General features: G+C 38.0%; 7 protein-coding genes and 1 pseudogene across 7 annotated transcripts; 3 read left to right on the top strand and 5 right to left on the bottom strand.

Annotated features, from left to right (window-relative positions):
- Positions 1-1,428: 1,428 nt before the first annotated feature.
- Positions 1,429-2,028, bottom strand: LOC147762308 (histone H2A-like; annotated as a pseudogene).
- A 219-nt stretch (positions 2,029-2,247) lies between these two features.
- Positions 2,248-3,122, bottom strand: LOC106177742 (histone H2A). The gene has a single exon (XM_013560604.2). It carries the CDS (start codon positions 3,015-3,017, stop codon positions 2,640-2,642), a length of 378 nt encoding a protein of 125 aa, XP_013416058.1. The 5' UTR covers positions 3,018-3,122; the 3' UTR covers positions 2,248-2,639.
- Positions 3,123-3,200: 78 nt separating this feature from the next.
- On the top strand, positions 3,201-4,294 carry LOC147762307 (histone H2B, gonadal). Its single transcript, XM_087011942.1, has 2 exons — positions 3,201-3,277; positions 3,500-4,294. The coding sequence occupies exon 2, from the start codon at positions 3,899-3,901 to the stop codon at positions 4,265-4,267; it is 369 nt and encodes a 122-aa protein (XP_086868068.1). The 5' UTR covers positions 3,201-3,277; positions 3,500-3,898; the 3' UTR covers positions 4,268-4,294.
- A 1,927-nt stretch (positions 4,295-6,221) lies between these two features.
- On the bottom strand, positions 6,222-6,974 carry LOC147762306 (histone H3). Its single transcript, XM_087011933.1, has one exon. The coding sequence runs from the start codon at positions 6,897-6,899 to the stop codon at positions 6,489-6,491; it is 411 nt and encodes a 136-aa protein (XP_086868059.1). The 5' UTR covers positions 6,900-6,974; the 3' UTR covers positions 6,222-6,488.
- A 486-nt stretch (positions 6,975-7,460) lies between these two features.
- Positions 7,461-9,021, top strand: LOC147762305 (histone H4). The gene has a single exon (XM_087011973.1). It carries the CDS (start codon positions 7,499-7,501, stop codon positions 7,808-7,810), a length of 312 nt encoding a protein of 103 aa, XP_086868099.1. The 5' UTR covers positions 7,461-7,498; the 3' UTR covers positions 7,811-9,021.
- Positions 9,022-12,710: 3,689 nt separating this feature from the next.
- LOC147762304 (histone H2A) lies at positions 12,711-13,341 on the bottom strand. The gene has a single exon (XM_087011862.1). It carries the CDS (start codon positions 13,129-13,131, stop codon positions 12,754-12,756), a length of 378 nt encoding a protein of 125 aa, XP_086867988.1. The 5' UTR covers positions 13,132-13,341; the 3' UTR covers positions 12,711-12,753.
- Positions 13,342-13,391: 50 nt separating this feature from the next.
- LOC106177744 (histone H2B, gonadal) lies at positions 13,392-14,428 on the top strand. Its single transcript, XM_087011863.1, has one exon. The coding sequence runs from the start codon at positions 14,013-14,015 to the stop codon at positions 14,379-14,381; it is 369 nt and encodes a 122-aa protein (XP_086867989.1). The 5' UTR covers positions 13,392-14,012; the 3' UTR covers positions 14,382-14,428.
- Positions 14,429-16,089: 1,661 nt separating this feature from the next.
- On the bottom strand, positions 16,090-17,211 carry LOC147762303 (histone H3). Its single transcript, XM_087011932.1, has one exon. It carries the CDS (start codon positions 16,989-16,991, stop codon positions 16,581-16,583), a length of 411 nt encoding a protein of 136 aa, XP_086868058.1. The 5' UTR covers positions 16,992-17,211; the 3' UTR covers positions 16,090-16,580.

Here is a 17,211-nt window from a genome sequence, read left to right as displayed (position 1 = left end):
GGTGATTTTGAGTGATTTTCATAAGTGCCGGCGCTGTCAGTTTTCATCAATTTTTGCCAGATAGGGTTGAAATTTTTTTTCTTCATTATACTGACCGGTAGGTGTGTTTGGTTATTTGTGTAATCAGTATAAAGTACTGGAAGAGTGGTTTTGTCAACATTTAGGGAGAAATAGAACAAAATTTCTGGCCAACCCCCCTGTCTCAGATTCTGTTCTCAGAGTGAAGTTAAGTTCTCTTGTATTTTGATCATTATACTGATCAATGACATTCATTCTTATTGAATCGACAAGGTAGCTACACAGCATAAAAACACACCTTTGAGAGCTCATTTCAGAAATGAGTCTCCCTTGCTCAATTGTTGTGCAGTGACCATGTTGGAGGCAAACATTGCTAAACACACATGGTAGAATAAAATAAATAAGATAAAATAAAACAAAACAAAACCAAAAATAAATGTAAATAATAAAGTTTAAATTAAAATTTTCTATTACTATTGTATTGATAAAAATAGTCTGACCATTTTGATATTCTAAGGGACATTCTAAGAACCTTCTTTTTACCCAACGTAGCCACTCAGAAAATATATTTTATAATTATTATTATCATTATTATTATTATTTTGAATGTATGTGATCAATTGGCATTTTTTTTTTTTTTTTTTACAGGCCATGCATATTAGGGTAATTTAATTATTTGGCTTTTTTTGCCTTTAACATCAATCCTGTCAAATCATTATACTGTATATAAATATACAGACTCCTACCCATCATACTTTCTTGTCAGGCCTAATAATATTGACAGCATTAGATTCTTAATTAAATGTCCAGGATATAATGTGGGTGCCCTTGAAGCTAACATGGTGCAAATCTGAACTGTTTTTATATATATATCCTGTTTATTATTTATAATAAATTTGTCCAATAGTTTAACCTGACCTATTAGAATGATCTTATTATGTATCATGGAATGGTTTTATTAAGGGATGTTATTATGTGTTCAACTTAACGTATGTTCTATTTAATGTCTTCCCCCCCTTTAGGTGGTGATTAATAAATAAATAGAAATAGGGTGAACAACTCATTTATTTGATGACACGTACAGATACAGTAATCTGGATACAGTGTCTGAAAACATAACAACATGGCATTGTTTTTGTAAGATAACTAAGATGTTAGTACACAATAAACTCGTGGAAATGATTAAACCAAGGAGTTATAACTCCTTGATTAAACATAACATCACGGCTGTTTTCACATACATATGGAATAATAGTTACTGCAGGCCCAGCATGATATGTGCTTTATTTGTTACAATTTTATTTTTATTTATTCTCATTACTATACATTCATTTTTTGTTATAGCTTTTCCAGGAATTTGTGAGTGGCCCTGAAAGGACCGTTTTGCAGTTTAAACTAGCAGGCGCTAATTTACTTGGCAGCTGACTTGCTCTTCTTGGACAGAAGGACAGCCTGGATGTTTGGCAGAACACCGCCCCATGGGCAATGGTGACACCTCCCAGCAGCTCGATCAACTCCTCATCGTTGCGAATAGCCAACTCCAAGTAACGGGCAACAATTCTTGTTGTCACGGGCAGCATTTCCCGTCGACTCGAGAATCTCAGAGGCCAGATACTCGAGGACGGCAGCCACGTACACTGGGGCACCGGCTCCAACACGCTGGGCATAGTTATTTTTCTTTTTTTTTCTTCATTATAGTGACCGGTAGGTGTGTTTGGTCATTTGTAGTCAGTATAAAGTACTGGAAGAGTGGTTTTGTCAACAAAAAATTTTATCTTCATTATAGTGTAGTCAGTATAAATTTGTAGTCAGTATTAAGTACTGGAAGGGTGGTTTTGTCAACATTAAGGGAGAAATAAAGCAAAAACTCTGGCCAACACCCCAACACCCCACCCCACCCCACCCCTGTCTCAGTTTCTGTTCTCAGAGGTTATTTTTGGATCATCTTTAAAGCTGGAACTGGGATGGGATGTCTCTCTATATTCGTTTTCATACTTTCCCTTACAGCATTAATAAGGCAAGTCCAGATATTTTGTACATGTGGTCATTCCTAAAATACATGAAACATTGTCTCTTTGGCAATGTTGCAAAACTCGCAAAACAGTTGAGATTCTTTCTTCTTCATTTTCATTAAGTATGAATATGTACTGAAAATTCAACGATTGATTCTTAATTGCAGTGTTTATAATTTTGTGTCATCCATCTCGGTAAAAACAAATCTAAATGCCATTTCTCTTCGTCTAATATTATATATTTCCACAATGTGTGTGCCATTTGTTTGATATATTGTGAATTTATCTGCATCTTTGAACAGTATGCATTACTGATGTGAGTTTAATTATTCATTTTTGTGTAGTGATGGTATGAGCATGGAATAATGCTACATGTAAATACTAAGTTTAAATGGACAGATTATGTAACTATTGTGTTGTTAAAAACAATCTGACCACTATTAATTATTAAGGGAACGTGTCTTCTACCCTTTGTTTTATAACTGTTCCTATTCATGGCCATTATTGCATATTAATCTTTTTACTCTTCATTCATTTTTGGTATAGCTTTTCCAGGAATTTGTGAGTGGCCCTGAAAAGGGCCGTTTTGAGGTGTAAACTAGAAGTGATTTACTTGGCAGCTGCCTTGCTCTTCTTGGGCAGAAGGACAGCCTGGATGTTTGGCAGAACACCACCCTGGGCAATGGTGACACCTCCCAGCAATTTGTTCAACTCCTCGTCGTTGCGGACAGCCAACTGCAGGTGACGGGGGACAATTCTGGATTTCTTGTTGTCACGGGCAGCATTTCCCGCCAACTCGAGGACCTCAGCGGCCAGATACTCGAGGACGGCAGCCAGGTACACTGGGGCACCGGCTCCAACACGCTGGGCGTAGTTACCCTTGCGGAGCAGACGGTGGATTCTGCCCACTGGGAACTGAAGTCCAGCACGGGATGATCTGCTCTTCCCCTTTGCTCTTGCCTTTCCTCCTTTACCACGTCCAGACATCTTGTACGATTTCTTTTGATACGACAGTTGATCAAAGAATGGTGAATGTTCGTTCAAAATAGGTATTTATAGCCATCGGTGGGGATTCAGTGCTGCACGCAAATCTGTCCAATAAGACAGCGTAGTCGGAATAACTGCCAATAGGTAAAGAGAGCGCTTAACTTGCCCTCGTTCTCACTGTGCAGCATTCGAGCCTCTAATTTGCAGAAATCATATTTTGGTAACAGCAGAAAGTTACAGGGTCCATGAAATAACTATAGGTAGATATGGTTTTGCATGATACAAAACAAGTGCTTCACATCCTCCTTCCAAGAACGTAATTTTTATTAATATTGTTAAGGATATAATGAGCACGGTTTCAGAGGTGAATACCTCATGTAGGCTTGTGTTGTATTGCTCTTATTTTCATCTTAAACTTAAAAGTGACAAAAGTGACTTAACATCAGACTTAATTGATTGCAATCAGATCATTACTTTGACAGATCATTGAAGATAACGTCTGGTTTTGACACATGAACTGCTGTCAAGGACCAAGTGACAAAAGTGACATGACGTCAGACTTGATTGAAATCGTAGGACACCTTAATTGGTGCCAGCTACTTAATTGATTGCAATTAAGGACTTGAAAATAACAGCATACGCACATTGTTTTCTTTAATGATTAGACCGTTTTGGACAGTAAGTGCTTTCATGAAGTCAAATGCTACTTTGCCTCGGCTTCGACGCTGCATCTGTTGCGCTGGGAACTTCAGCCAATCCGATTGTGTATTTCACAACGTGTAGCGCTGGATCCCCTTATTTGCATACTGAATTGCATAAATACAAAACGCTCCCTTCCTCCAGCATTCAACGTTCAATTTGTACGCTAGAATACAAGAATCATGCCTCCCAAAGTGAGCTCCAAGGGCGCCAAGAAAGCCGGTAAGGCTAAGGCCGCACGTAGTGGTGACAAGAAGAGAAGGAGGAAGAGAAAGGAAAGCTACAGCATCTACATCTACAAAGTGATGAAACAGGTGCACCCTGACACCGGTATCTCCAGCAAAGCCATGAGCATCATGAACAGCTTTGTCAATGACATCTTTGAACGTATTGCCGGTGAAGCTTCCCGCCTTGCCCACTACAACAAGCGTTCTACCATCACCAGCCGAGAGGTCCAGACTGCTGTCCGTCTCTTGCTGCCTGGTGAGCTTGCCAAGCACGCTGTCAGTGAGGGCACAAAGGCCGTCACCAAGTACACCAGCTCCAAGTAAATCAACAAGTCATTGATTTGCACAAAACGGTCCACAAAAAGGACCAACCACATCTTTCCAGAAAAGCTATACCTAATGTTTATAAGAACAAACTGGAATTATCGTGTTCGCACACGTACATGAATCCCTACACTTTGACACTGAGGAATTTGTTTTGCATTCTTCTTATTCTATTTTTTATTTTTTTATTTTTTATTTATTTATTTATTTTTGCACACATTGCATTTTCTCTGCTGCCATTATGGCTGTGTTTCTCAACACCTAAACCACTAAGTAAATTATCTCACACCTGTTTGAAAAGTAGAAGCAATGATGAACCTCAACACAATTTTAATTTCCAAGGCAATGAATATGAATGCTATATCTCTGTGCTGCAATGTGATTTGAAATGGGACAAGAAAATTTCATGGCCCAACGTACTGACAGAGAGAGAGAAATTCCCTTGCAGTAGCATGAGCAGAGCTAGTTGATCAGACAATATTTTTCTGCTTCACCATTTAGCACAGTGGTAACTGTACTAATTCTTAGTTACTCGCCCAAAAAAGATTCTCTTTCAACTGAAATTCTATCTCTTTCTGAAGCAAGGATCACTCGTTAATTGTCATGTTTTACACTGCTGATTAGTGCACGCTTTACTTTTTTATTTTCATGTAGTATGTTGACATTTGCATTTAAATTAAGTGAAATCACTGTGTATCCTGGAGTATTTATTTGATTATTTGTTAACAGCAACAAGATATTGGAGCTGCTATGGTTTTAGCAAAGCACAGCACACTAGGCTAGGCAGTAAGAAAAAAGATGTTCCTCTTCTATTTGGTCCTGTTGACATTTGCGACAGATAAAAAAATAATGTTTCCAAAAAAATAAATAAATAAATAAACAAATAAATAAATAAAAATCTCTCTTTGAAATAAAGTGCCTAAAAGGGATAATGAGTGTTCGTTGAAACCAAAAACTGAATTTTTCTGGAGTAAACAACAATTTTTCCCATGCTTACCAATGGTTAATGAATGCATTTCTGCAATCAAAGTTAGTCCCTGTTTTTTTCTAAAAAGTTACTTTTTATTTATTTTTTTTTTTTTGTTTGTTTGTTTGTTTTTTTTTTTTTTTTGTTATAGGAAAAGAGTAATAACATGTGAAGAACAAGACATACATGTAGATACATCTCTCTTCTGTTGGCAAGTTTTAAGAAAAAATCTGCACAATTAAGCTCTCCATTTACATTATTTATGCAGTCTGTTTCAAGAATTTTTTGGGAACAACTATGCAAATTTTAGTTTATTATATTTTGTGATAACTATATTCACAAAAAGCAAAGACATTAATATCAGATTTTTCTTTGTATATTTTATTTCAGGCTCTAGAGCAAGAAATAGCAGATATGCATGGATTAACTATACAGACTGCATTATCTCCAAACTCATAGAAGAGTTTACTTAACACAAAGGATTGCATAAAAAGCCTGTAAAGCACTACATTTTGTTTTAATGCAACAGACAGAGCGGGTAAGTAAGACTGGGAATGATATGGAATGTGTTAGATGTGACAGCATCCAGTGCTTTGTAAGGCTGTAGAGATTCCAAATTGTGTTAGAGGAGTCAGCAGCAAAACAGAAGTATACTTTTGTAAAATTGGTCCAATCAAGCTGATTTTTGAATTCGACCTTTATGTCAGTAAGATTGATAACTCATGTAGTTTTCAAGACAATAGGTTTATTGGTTTTCCTTGAAATTTGTTATCAGTGTTGCACATATTCTAAAAAAAAATAAAATAAAATAATAATAATAATAAAATAACTACAGCATAACTTCAGAAAAAAATGGACCGATCGTGCCGATTTTCGAACCTTACTTGTGTTTACTCAATATTCCTCAATTATGTAAGTTTCAAGCCAACAGGTAAAAGTTCACATGTTATCGGTGACAGGGCACAGCAACGACAGACGCAGGTGACATCAGTATATATATATATTTTTTAATCTAATTTTATAAAAGAGTCTACAGTGAAGTTATATCTATGAAAATAGTAAGTAATTTGTAAGGATTACAGCAATTCCCAAGGCCGTATGCTTTACAGGGCACTCTGACTGAATATAGACAAATATATTGTTTAGAACATTATGAGGTTTGAATCAATATATAAACACGTAATGGTCTAGCTTTTCTGGATTTGTTGAGGTGGTCCTGAAAAGGACCGTTTTGTTAGATATAAAATCAAGAAGTTAGGCACGCTCTCCGCGGATACGGCGAGCCAGCTGGATGTCCTTGGGCATGATGGTCACACGCTTGGCGTGGATGGCGCACAGGTTGGTGTCCTCGAAAAGACCAACCAAGTAAGCCTCGCTGGCTTCCTGCAGGGCCATGACAGCAGAGCTCTGGAATCTCAGGTCAGTTTTGAAGTCCTGGGCGATTTCACGGACCAGACGCTGGAAGGGGAGCTTGCGGATCAGAAGCTCTGTGCTCTTCTGGTAACGACGGATTTCACGGAGAGCCACGGTACCGGGCCTGTAACGGTGAGGTTTCTTCACACCGCCGGTAGCGGGGGCGCTCTTACGAGCGGCCTTGGTGGCCAGCTGCTTTCTTGGTGCCTTGCCACCGGTAGATTTACGCGCGGTTTGCTTGGTACGAGCCATTGTTGAGATATCAGTCGTTCGGAGTACGAATAACTTGTACGAAATATGCTACAGAGATTTGTAATAAGGCGGTCTATTTGGTGATTGGGTGACCCAAATTCCTGCCCTATTTCAGCCAAATATGATTGGATGTATTTTCACATAATTATTGAATATTCATTACTCCCAAACAGGTGCGCTAGAATGTGCAGCTTTGAATCCGAGGCAGAGTGCACAAATATGCTATATTTCTGTCTGTATCATCAAATTTGTAAATCCTTGTAAAAACAAACTTAACAAAACTTTGCCGTATGAAACTCCCATAAATTTCTTCTTGAAATCAGCTTTTAGGAAGAAAATATTAGAATGTACTCGTGCTTAGGGTTTAGAGTTTAGTGTATGGCACAGAGAACAATTCTCTGAATCTAATAATAATCTCCAAGCAGTGGATCATTGCTAACTGAGAGAAGTGAAGGGTTTCTGCGTGGAGAGTGACTCGATCGTTTTGGCCAATCAAATTAACATATGCTGCATAAGGTCGTTGGCGTCGGATAGTAGGGTATTTTAAGGCCGAAAATTGAAATTTTGGTATCATTCGATTACTGTCTGATTCTGCAGTCATGTCTGGACGTGGCAAAGGAGGTAAAGGATTGGGAAAGGGAGGCGCCAAGCGTCACCGCAAAGTTTTGCGCGATAACATCCAGGGTATCACCAAGCCAGCTATCCGTCGTTTGGCTCGCCGTGGTGGTGTCAAGCGTATCTCTGGCCTCATCTATGAGGAGACCCGTGGTGTCCTGAAGGTGTTCCTTGAGAATGTCATCCGTGATGCCGTCACCTACACCGAGCACGCAAAGAGGAAGACCGTCACCGCCATGGATGTTGTCTATGCTCTGAAACGCCAAGGCCGTACTCTGTACGGATTCGGCGGTTAGACGAATTATTTAGCTCTACTCCTCAAAACGGTCCTTTTCAGGACCACCAAAACTCGTGAAAAGCTATGCCTATTATGTTCAAGTCTCTTCATGTAAATTATACTGGTCGTTAACATGACTAGCGTTTATGATGCTTTTAATCTCCCACGTCAAGACTTCTGTAACAGCTCCTTTCCTATAGGGTACCAATAGGGCCCATAAATATGCGAACTTGTGCACAATGAAATACAGACCAGTATTACAATAAACGTCATAGTCTCAGAACAAAATACACCAAATTAAATATTAAAGTGGTTTTTTTTTTTTTATGCACTATTTCAGCACCTAATGCGCCTTTGATTCAGATTATAACAGCTCAATTAAGAAATAAAGATTGTAATTCTTTGTTTAACAATTAAACATTGTGTGCTGTCTAAGCTACTTCTAACACTACTTTATTATGCTTACATCAAAAATATAAATAAATGTTAAAATAAGGGATAAAATATATATCCAAGCTAAAAGTTACTGTGATGGGGTTATCCATTGTGCTATAAATACTGATTTATGACCTTGAGGGTTGAGGAGGATGAATAATAGTTTCTGATCACTGCCTGCTAATTCATAATCTTATCTCTCAGGATTTGGGAGGGAATTGAGCTTTGTCGCTCAGTTTGGATACTTTTTTTTTTTTTTTTTTTAACAACGTTTATTCAAAAGAATGAAGTGGAGGCAAGGCGCTGGAAGCATTATATGCTCTCCACAAAATTAAATTAAATAAGTAAATAAATAAATAAAACAAATGGATAGGTATATACATATATACAACAGAGTAAATGTAAAACTTCATATATATATATATCAGGAGCACAAGTTAAGTACAGAAAGAAAGAAGAGGAAAAGAGATAATACCTATTAAGTGATAACAAAGTTTACGAGAAGAAAATTTGCAACAGTGTCGAAGATAATTTCATTTTGGGTGGGTGATAAGGATTTATGACCGTAGAGAAATAACGACAGCTTTTCTTTTTGTGTTTTGAAAGAGGTCTTGCTTGCATGTAGAGTTTCATTTATTTTTTGGTAAAGGGGAGGGTACTTTGAATTGAGTAAAGGGCATCTGAAGAAAAAGTGAAGAGGGGTTTCAAGGGCACCACAGGTGCAGTGTGGTGTATCAATAGTAGTCCAGTTATGCCTAAACAATTCTGCTCTAAATAAACAACCGACCCTCGCTCTGTTAAGAATTTTTTCATGATTTCTGTTCAAGTTTAGTGTTGTTGTTGAAAGCGACCCAGCAGTGAGGTGTTTTTTTATCGAGTTCTTGAAAGATGAGATTGAAGGTAAAGATTTAGTGGAGGAGGAGAGTTGATCCCATGAAGACATCAGAAAATAGTTAACTGAGGTACGGGGGTATTTAGGAGGAAGTTTAAAGTCTCTTTTGTTATTTTCTCGGGTTATGATTGGAAAAGGATTTCTGAATGGGCGGAATATATCAGAAACATAGGAGGGGACCAAATTCGCCATGACTGAAAACATAATTTTTTGAGCATGCATTTTTTTTTCTATCAAATAGAGAAATCCAATTTAGTTGTTCAAATATTTTGGAGGTACAAGAGCTAGGTAAGGCTCCCAGTACTATTTTGCCGGCTTGGTATTGAAGAGACGATAGTTTCGATAATTTCTTCTGGAGTGAGTTATGATAGAAGATGTCACAGTAATCAAATTGTGATTGGATAAAGGCATTATATATAACATTTAAATGTTTGGACCTAACTTTGCAGTATAGAGGTTTTAGTGCATTTACGGCCCGTTGAACCTTTTCGCAAACATGATCAGTATGATCATTAAAATTTAGTTTTGAATCAAGTACTAGTCCCAGGTGTTTGTGGCTCTTTGTCCTAGGTATCATGGTATTGTTTATATACAATTCAGGGTATGTACTATTATCATTTTCTTTGCCGAATATAATTTCGCGGCACTTTGCCGGTTTAAAATTGAGTTTCCATTTATTGGACCAATTTTCAATGGTACGTAGGTCACCTTGTAATATAGCATGTGAATCAACATCTCCCCGACGCGAGGGCATAAAGAGGGAAGTATCATCCGCATAGATTTGGATACTTGCTGCAAGTGAGGAAGAAAGGTTACTTGTCCTCTGTTTTACAATGTGTGCAGGTTCTTTCTTCCAGAGGGATTTTCATGTGCCTGCCTGTCTCTATCACCAGCTCATGGTCACTTATTCTCATTTTGGCAATGTATTTTTTGTGTAATGTTTTTTTCAATATTCTTGTATTTCAAAGATTTTTAAGTCTGATGCAGTAGTTTTGCATGGATTTAACTATATCTGTAAGGATCTGCTATCATTTGTTATACTGGAGTAGGAGTAGGTTTTTGGAGGATAAAGTGCTTTTTTGTGCAAACATGGCCTTCATTACTTTTTGTTTTAAGTTGTGCAGGTTATATTGGTAATATTGTTATATTATTATAAGGTTATATTGGTGAAGGTTTTGCCCAGATAAGAATATTCTTTAACGTTTTCCAGGACGTTTTCATTTAAATAAATACAAGCCTTCTATCTTAAATTGTTGTACAAGACCAAGAAAGAACACTTTGCAGACATGCTGAAACTGTCGGTCGGATCGGTCATTTGTAGTCAGTATTAATATATATAAGTACTGGAAGGGTGGTTTTGTCAACATTAAGGGAGAAATAGAGGAAAAACTCTGGCCAACCCCCCCCCCCCCCCCCCCCCCTCAGATTCTGTTCTCAGAGGTTATTTTTGGATCATCTTTAAAGCTGGAATTGGGGGCTTTAATGAAGTGATCCGGGGGCGTTAACACATTTTTTATGAATGACAGGTGTGGTAGATTGAATTTCATCACGTTTGGAAAAAATCGGAGACGGGTCGTTTCTGGGTGATTTTGAGTGATTTTCATAAGGGCCGACCGGCACTGTCAATTTTCTTCAATTTTGGCCAGATAGGGTTGAATAATTTTTTTCTTCATTATAGTGACCAGTAGGTGTGTTTGGTCATTTGTAGTCAGTATATTATAAACTGACTGTCAAATACTAACCTTCACAACACACGCCACAGTCAGTATGTCATGGAGTGAAGGAGTAAAGAAAATTCTTGTAGAAAATGGGTTCGGAGACGTATGGGTCAAACAGAAAGTAGACAAAAACTTCATGAAATCTTTTAGCGTTAGACTTAGGGACAGTAGTATACAACTTTGGCATAGTAGGATATCGCAAGAAAATCTCAAATTGAGAAGGTATAAAACTTTCAAACTTCATTTTGAGAAAAAAAAATATCTTGATATAATACAAGATAAAGAAAAACGTCAAACCCTAACCAAATTCAGAATCAGCAGCCACAATTTGCACATAGAAACAGGTCGCCAAGTCAAGGGTAAACCAACACCAGTCGAAGACAGAAAATGCCAAATCTGCCACCCTGGAGTTATAGAGGATGAAGAACACTTCTTAATTACCTGCCCTCTGTATACAGAACACAGAAAAGAACTCTTTAAAATAATACAAAGCAGCCACACGTGCTTTGCACATTTAAACAACAAAGATAAATTCCACTTTATAATGAATAATCCAAACGAGACAGTGATAATTTCCTTGGCCAAATTTCTTAACCTTGCTTTTAAAAAAAGAAACTGTGCTACATCTTCAACTTCATGATGTCTATCAATAACTACTATAAATACGAAGATTTAGTTCACATAGTAGAAACATTGGTACATGCCTATACATGTATTTTGGTGCTATTTATCTATGTATTTTGCTATTACTATTATCATTATTATTGCTGCTATTACCTTATCTATATGTACATTTTCACCAGCTCAGTCTGGTGCAGAAAGTATGAATAAAGCATAAAAGTATAAAGTACTGGAAGAGTGGTTTTGTCAACAAAAATTTTTATCTTCATTATAGTGTAGTCAGTATAAATTTGTAGTCAGTATAAAGTACTGGAAGAGTGGTTTTGTCAACAAAAATTTTTATCTTCATTATAGTGTAGTCAGTATAAATTTGTAGTCAGTATAAAGTACTGGAAGAGTGGTTTTGTCAACAAAAATTTTTATCTTCATTATAGTGTAGTCAGTATAAATTTGTAGTCAGTATAAAGTACTGGAAGAGTGGTTTTGTAAACATTAAGGTAGAAATAAAACAAAAACTCTGGCCAACCCCCCCCCTCCCCCCCCCCCCCCCCCCCCCCCCCCCCACCACCACCACCACCACCACCACCCCTGTCTCAGTTTCTGTTCTCAGAGGTTATTTTTGGATCATCTTTAAAGCTGGAATTGGGATGGGATGTCTCTCTATATTCGTCTTCATACTTTCCCTTACAGCATTAATAAGGCAAGTCCAGATATTTTGTACATGTGGTCATTCCTAAAATACATGATACATTGTCTCTTTGGCAATGTTGCAAAACTCGCAAAACAGTTGAGATTCTTTTTTCTTCATTTTCATTAAGTATGAATATGTACTGAAAATTCAACGATTGATTCTTAATTGCAGTGTTTATAATTTTGTGTCATCCATCTCGGTAAAAATAAATCTAAATGCCATTTCTCTTCGTCTAATATTTCCACAATGTGTGTGCCATTTGTTTGATATATTGTGAATTTATGTGCATCTTTGAACAGTATGCATTACTGATGTGAGTTTAATTATTCATTTTTGTGTAGTGATGGTATGAGCATGGAATAATGCTACATGTAAATACTAGTTTAAATTGACAAATTCTGTAACTATTGTGTTGTTAAAAACAATCTGACCATTCTTAAATATTAAGGGAACGTGTCTTCTACCCTTTGTTTTATAACTGTTCCTATTCATGGCCATTATTGCATATTAATCTTTTTACTCTTCATTCATTTTTGGTATAGCTTTTCCAGGAATTTGTGAGTGGCCCTGAAAAGGGCCGTTTTGAGGTGTAAACTAGAAGTGATTTACTTGGCAGCTGCCTTGCTCTTCTTGGGCAGAAGGACAGCCTGGATGTTTGGCAGAACACCACCCTGGGCAATGGTGACACCTCCCAGCAATTTGTTCAACTCCTCGTCGTTGCGGACAGCCAACTGCAGGTGACGGGGGACAATTCTGGATTTCTTGTTGTCACGGGCAGCATTTCCCGCCAACTCGAGGACCTCAGCGGCCAGATACTCGAGGACGGCAGCCAGGTACACTGGGGCACCGGCTCCAACACGCTGGGCGTAGTTACCCTTGCGGAGCAGACGGTGGATTCTGCCCACTGGGAACTGAAGTCCAGCACGGGATGATCTGCTCTTCCCCTTTGCTCTTGCCTTTCCTCCCTTACCACGTCCAGACATCTTGTGCGATTTCTTGTGATACGACTGTTGATCAAAGAATGGTGAATGTTCGTTCAAAATAGGTATTTATAGCCATCGGTGGGGATTCAGTGCTGCACGCAAATCTGTCCAATAAGACAGCGTAGTCGGAATAACTGCCAATAGGTAAAGAGAGCGCTTAACTTGCCCTCGTTCTCACTGTGCAGCATTCGAGCCTCTAATTTGCAGAAATCATATTTTGGTTACAGCAGAAAGTTACAGGGTCCATGAAATAACTATAGGTAGATATGGTTTTGCATGATACAAAACAAGTGCTTCACATCCTCCTTCCAAGAACGTAATTTTTATTAATATTGTTAAGGATATAATGAGCACGGTTTCAGAGGTGAATACCTCATGTAGGCTTGTGTTGTATTTCTCTTATTTTAATCTTAAACTTAAAAGTGACAAAAGTGACTTAACATCAGACTTAATTGATTGCAATCAGATCATTACTTTGACAGATCATTGAAGATAACGTCTGGTTTTGACACATGAACTGCTGTCAAGGACCAAGTGACAAAAGTGACATGACGTCAGACTTGATTGAAATCATAGGACACCTTAATTGCTGCCAGCTACTTAATTGATTGCAATTAAGGACTTGAAAATAACAGCATACGCGCATTGTTTTCTTTAATGATTAGACCGTTTTGGACAGTAAGTGCTTTCATGAAGTCAAATGCTACTTTGCCTCGGCTTCGACGCTGCATCTGTTGCGCTGGGAACTTCAGCCAATCCGATTGTGTATTTCACAACGTGTAGCGCTGGATCCCCTTATTTGCATACTGAATTGCATAAATACAAAACGCTCCCTTCCTCCAGCATTCAACGTTCAATTTGTACGCCAGAATACAAGAATCATGCCTCCCAAAGTGAGCTCCAAGGGCGCCAAGAAAGCCGGTAAGGCTAAGGCCGCACGTAGTGGTGACAAGAAGAGAAGGAGGAAGAGAAAGGAAAGCTACAGCATCTACATCTACAAAGTGATGAAACAGGTGCACCCTGACACCGGTATCTCCAGCAAAGCCATGAGCATCATGAACAGCTTTGTCAATGACATCTTTGAACGTATTGCCGGTGAAGCTTCCCGCCTTGCCCACTACAACAAGCGTTCTACCATCACCAGCCGAGAGGTCCAGACCGCTGTCCGTCTCTTGCTGCCTGGTGAGCTTGCCAAGCACGCTGTCAGTGAGGGCACAAAGGCCGTCACCAAGTACACCAGCTCCAAGTAAATCAACAAGTCATTGATTTGCACAAAACGGTCCTTTTCAGGACCAACCACATCTTTCCAGAAAAGCTATACCTAATGTTAATAAGAACTAACTGGAATTATCGTGTTCGCACACGTACATGAATCCCTACACTTTGACACTGAGGAATTCGTTTTGCATTCTTCTTATTTTATTTATTTTTATTTATTTATTTATTTATTTATTTATTTATTTTTGCACACATTGCATTTTCTCTGCTGCCATTATGGCTGTGTTTCTAAACACCTAAACCACTAAGTAAATTATCTCACACCTGTTTGAAAAGTAGAAGCAATGATGAACCTGAACACACAATTTTAATTTCCAAGGCAATGAATATGAATGCTATATCTCTGTGCTGCAATGTGATTTGGAAATGGGACAAGAAAATTTCATGGCCCAACGTACTGACAGAGAGAGAGAAATTCCCTTGCAGTAGCATGAGCAGAGCTAGTTGATCAGACAATATTTTTCTGCTTCACCATTTAGCATAGTGCTTACTGCACTAATTCTTAGTTACTCGCCTAAAAAAGATTCTCTTTCAACTGAAATTCTATCTCTTTCTGAAGCAAGGATCACTCGTTAATTGTCATGTTTTACACTGCTGATTAGTGCACGCTTTACTTTTTTATTTTCATGTAGTATGTTGACATTTGCATTTAAATTAAGTGAAATCACTGTGTATCCTGGAGTATTTATTTGATTATTTGTTAACAGCAACAAGATATTGGAGCTGCTATGGTTTTAGCAAAGCACAGCACACTAGGCTAGGCAGTAAGAAAAAAGATGTTCCTCTTCTATTTGGTCCTGTTGACATTTGCGACAGATAAAAAAATAATGTTTCCAAAAAAATAAATAAATAAATAAACAAATAAATAAATAAAAATCTCTCTTTGAAATAAAGTGCCTAAAAGGGATAATGAGTGTTCGTTGAAACCAAAAACTGAATTTTTCTGGAGTAAACAACAATTTTTCCCATGCTTACCAATGGTTAATGAATGCATTTCTGCAATCAAAGTTAGTCCCTGTTTTTTTCTAAAAAGTTACTTTTTTTTTTTTTTTTTTTTTTTTTTTTTTTGTTATAGGAAAAGAGTAATAACATGTGAAGAACAAGACATACATGTAGATACATCTCTCTTCTGTTGGCAAGTTTTAAGAAAAAATCTGCACAATTAAGCTCTCCATTTACATTATTTATGCAGTCTGTTTCAAGAATTTTTTGGGAACAACTATGCAAATTTTAGTTTATCATATTTTGTGATAACTATATTCACAAAAAGCAAAGACATTAATATCAGATTTTTCTTTGTATATTTTATTTCAGGCTCTAGAGCAAGAAATAGCAGATATGCACGGATTAACTATACAGACTGCATTATCTCCAAACTCATAGAAGAGTTTACTTAACACAAAGGATTGCATAAAAAGCCTGTAAAGCACTACATTTTGTTTTAATGCAACAGACAGAGCGGGTAAGTAAGACTGGGAATGATATGGAATGTGTTAGATGTGACAGCATCCAGTGCTTTGTAAGGCTGTAGAGATTCCAAATTGTGTTAGGAGTCAGCAGCAAAACAAGTATACTTTTGTAAAATTGGTCCAATCATGCTGATTTTTGAATTCGACCTTTATGTCAGTCAGATTGATAACTCATGTAGTTTTCAAGACAATAGGTTTATTGGTTTTCCTTGAAATTTGTTAACAGTGTTGCACATATTCTAAAAAAAAAATAAAATAATAACAATAATAAAATAACTACAGCATAACTTCAGAAAAAAATGGACCGATCGTGCCGATTTTCGAACCTTACTTGTGTTTACTCAATATTCCTCAATTATGTAAGTTTCAAGCCAACAGGTAAAAGTTCACATGTTATCGGTGACAGGGCACAGCAACGACAGACGCAGGTGACATCAGTATATATATATTTTTTTTAAATCTAATTTTATAAAAGAGTCTACAGTGAAGTTAAATCTATGAAAATAGTAAGTAATTTGTAAGGATTACAGCAATTCCCAAGGCCGTATGCTTTACAGGGCACTCTGACTGAATATAGACAAATATATTGTTTAGAACATTGTGAGGTTTGAATCAATATATAAACACGTAATGGTCTAGCTTTTCTGGATTTGTTGAGGTGGTCCTGAAAAGGACCGTTTTGTTAGATATAAAATCAAGAAGTTAGGCACGCTCTCCGCGGATACGGCGAGCCAGCTGGATGTCCTTGGGCATGATGGTCACACGCTTGGCGTGGATGGCGCACAGGTTGGTGTCCTCGAAAAGACCAACCAAGTAAGCCTCGCTGGCTTCCTGCAGGGCCATGACAGCAGAGCTCTGGAATCTCAGGTCAGTTTTGAAGTCCTGGGCGATTTCACGGACCAGACGCTGGAAGGGGAGCTTGCGGATCAGAAGCTCTGTGCTCTTCTGGTAACGACGGATTTCACGGAGAGCCACGGTACCGGGCCTGTAACGGTGAGGTTTCTTCACACCGCCGGTAGCGGGAGCGCTCTTACGAGCGGCCTTGGTGGCCAGCTGCTTTCTTGGTGCCTTGCCACCGGTAGATTTACGCGCGGTTTGCTTGGTACGAGCCATTGCTGAGATATGAGTCGTTCGGAGTACGAATAACTTGTGTTAAAAGATAATGATGTATAGGTTTTGTGTCGGCGAAGCCGACACGGGAAAGTTACGAAGTCTCGTGCATTAAAATACAAGAGCTTCTTTCAATCCCCAAAACGTGTTTATTGTTGTCTTCTGCCTCTATTGTTTGTCTGTACGTGGTTTTGGTCTCGCTTGGATTTTTTTTTTTTTTTTT

This window comes from Lingula anatina, chromosome 4, assembly GCF_051362555.1.
Source record: "Lingula anatina isolate TDL-2025a chromosome 4, LinAna3.0, whole genome shotgun sequence".
NCBI lineage: Eukaryota > Metazoa > Brachiopoda > Lingulata > Lingulida > Lingulidae > Lingula > Lingula anatina.
Note: the sequence above shows the minus strand (reverse complement) of the source record. Positions and strands in the feature narration are given on the sequence as shown.

Coding starts and splice junctions, on each gene's coding strand:
- LOC147762307 (XM_087011942.1), top strand. CDS start 3,899: ATGCCTCCCAAAGTGAGCTCCAAGGGCGCCAAGAAAGCCGGTAAGGCT.
- LOC147762305 (XM_087011973.1), top strand. CDS start 7,499: ATGTCTGGACGTGGCAAAGGAGGTAAAGGATTGGGAAAGGGAGGCGCC.
- LOC106177742 (XM_013560604.2), bottom strand. CDS start 3,017: ATGTCTGGACGTGGTAAAGGAGGAAAGGCAAGAGCAAAGGGGAAGAGC.
- LOC147762304 (XM_087011862.1), bottom strand. CDS start 13,131: ATGTCTGGACGTGGTAAGGGAGGAAAGGCAAGAGCAAAGGGGAAGAGC.
- LOC106177744 (XM_087011863.1), top strand. CDS start 14,013: ATGCCTCCCAAAGTGAGCTCCAAGGGCGCCAAGAAAGCCGGTAAGGCT.
- LOC147762306 (XM_087011933.1), bottom strand. CDS start 6,899: ATGGCTCGTACCAAGCAAACCGCGCGTAAATCTACCGGTGGCAAGGCA.
- LOC147762303 (XM_087011932.1), bottom strand. CDS start 16,991: ATGGCTCGTACCAAGCAAACCGCGCGTAAATCTACCGGTGGCAAGGCA.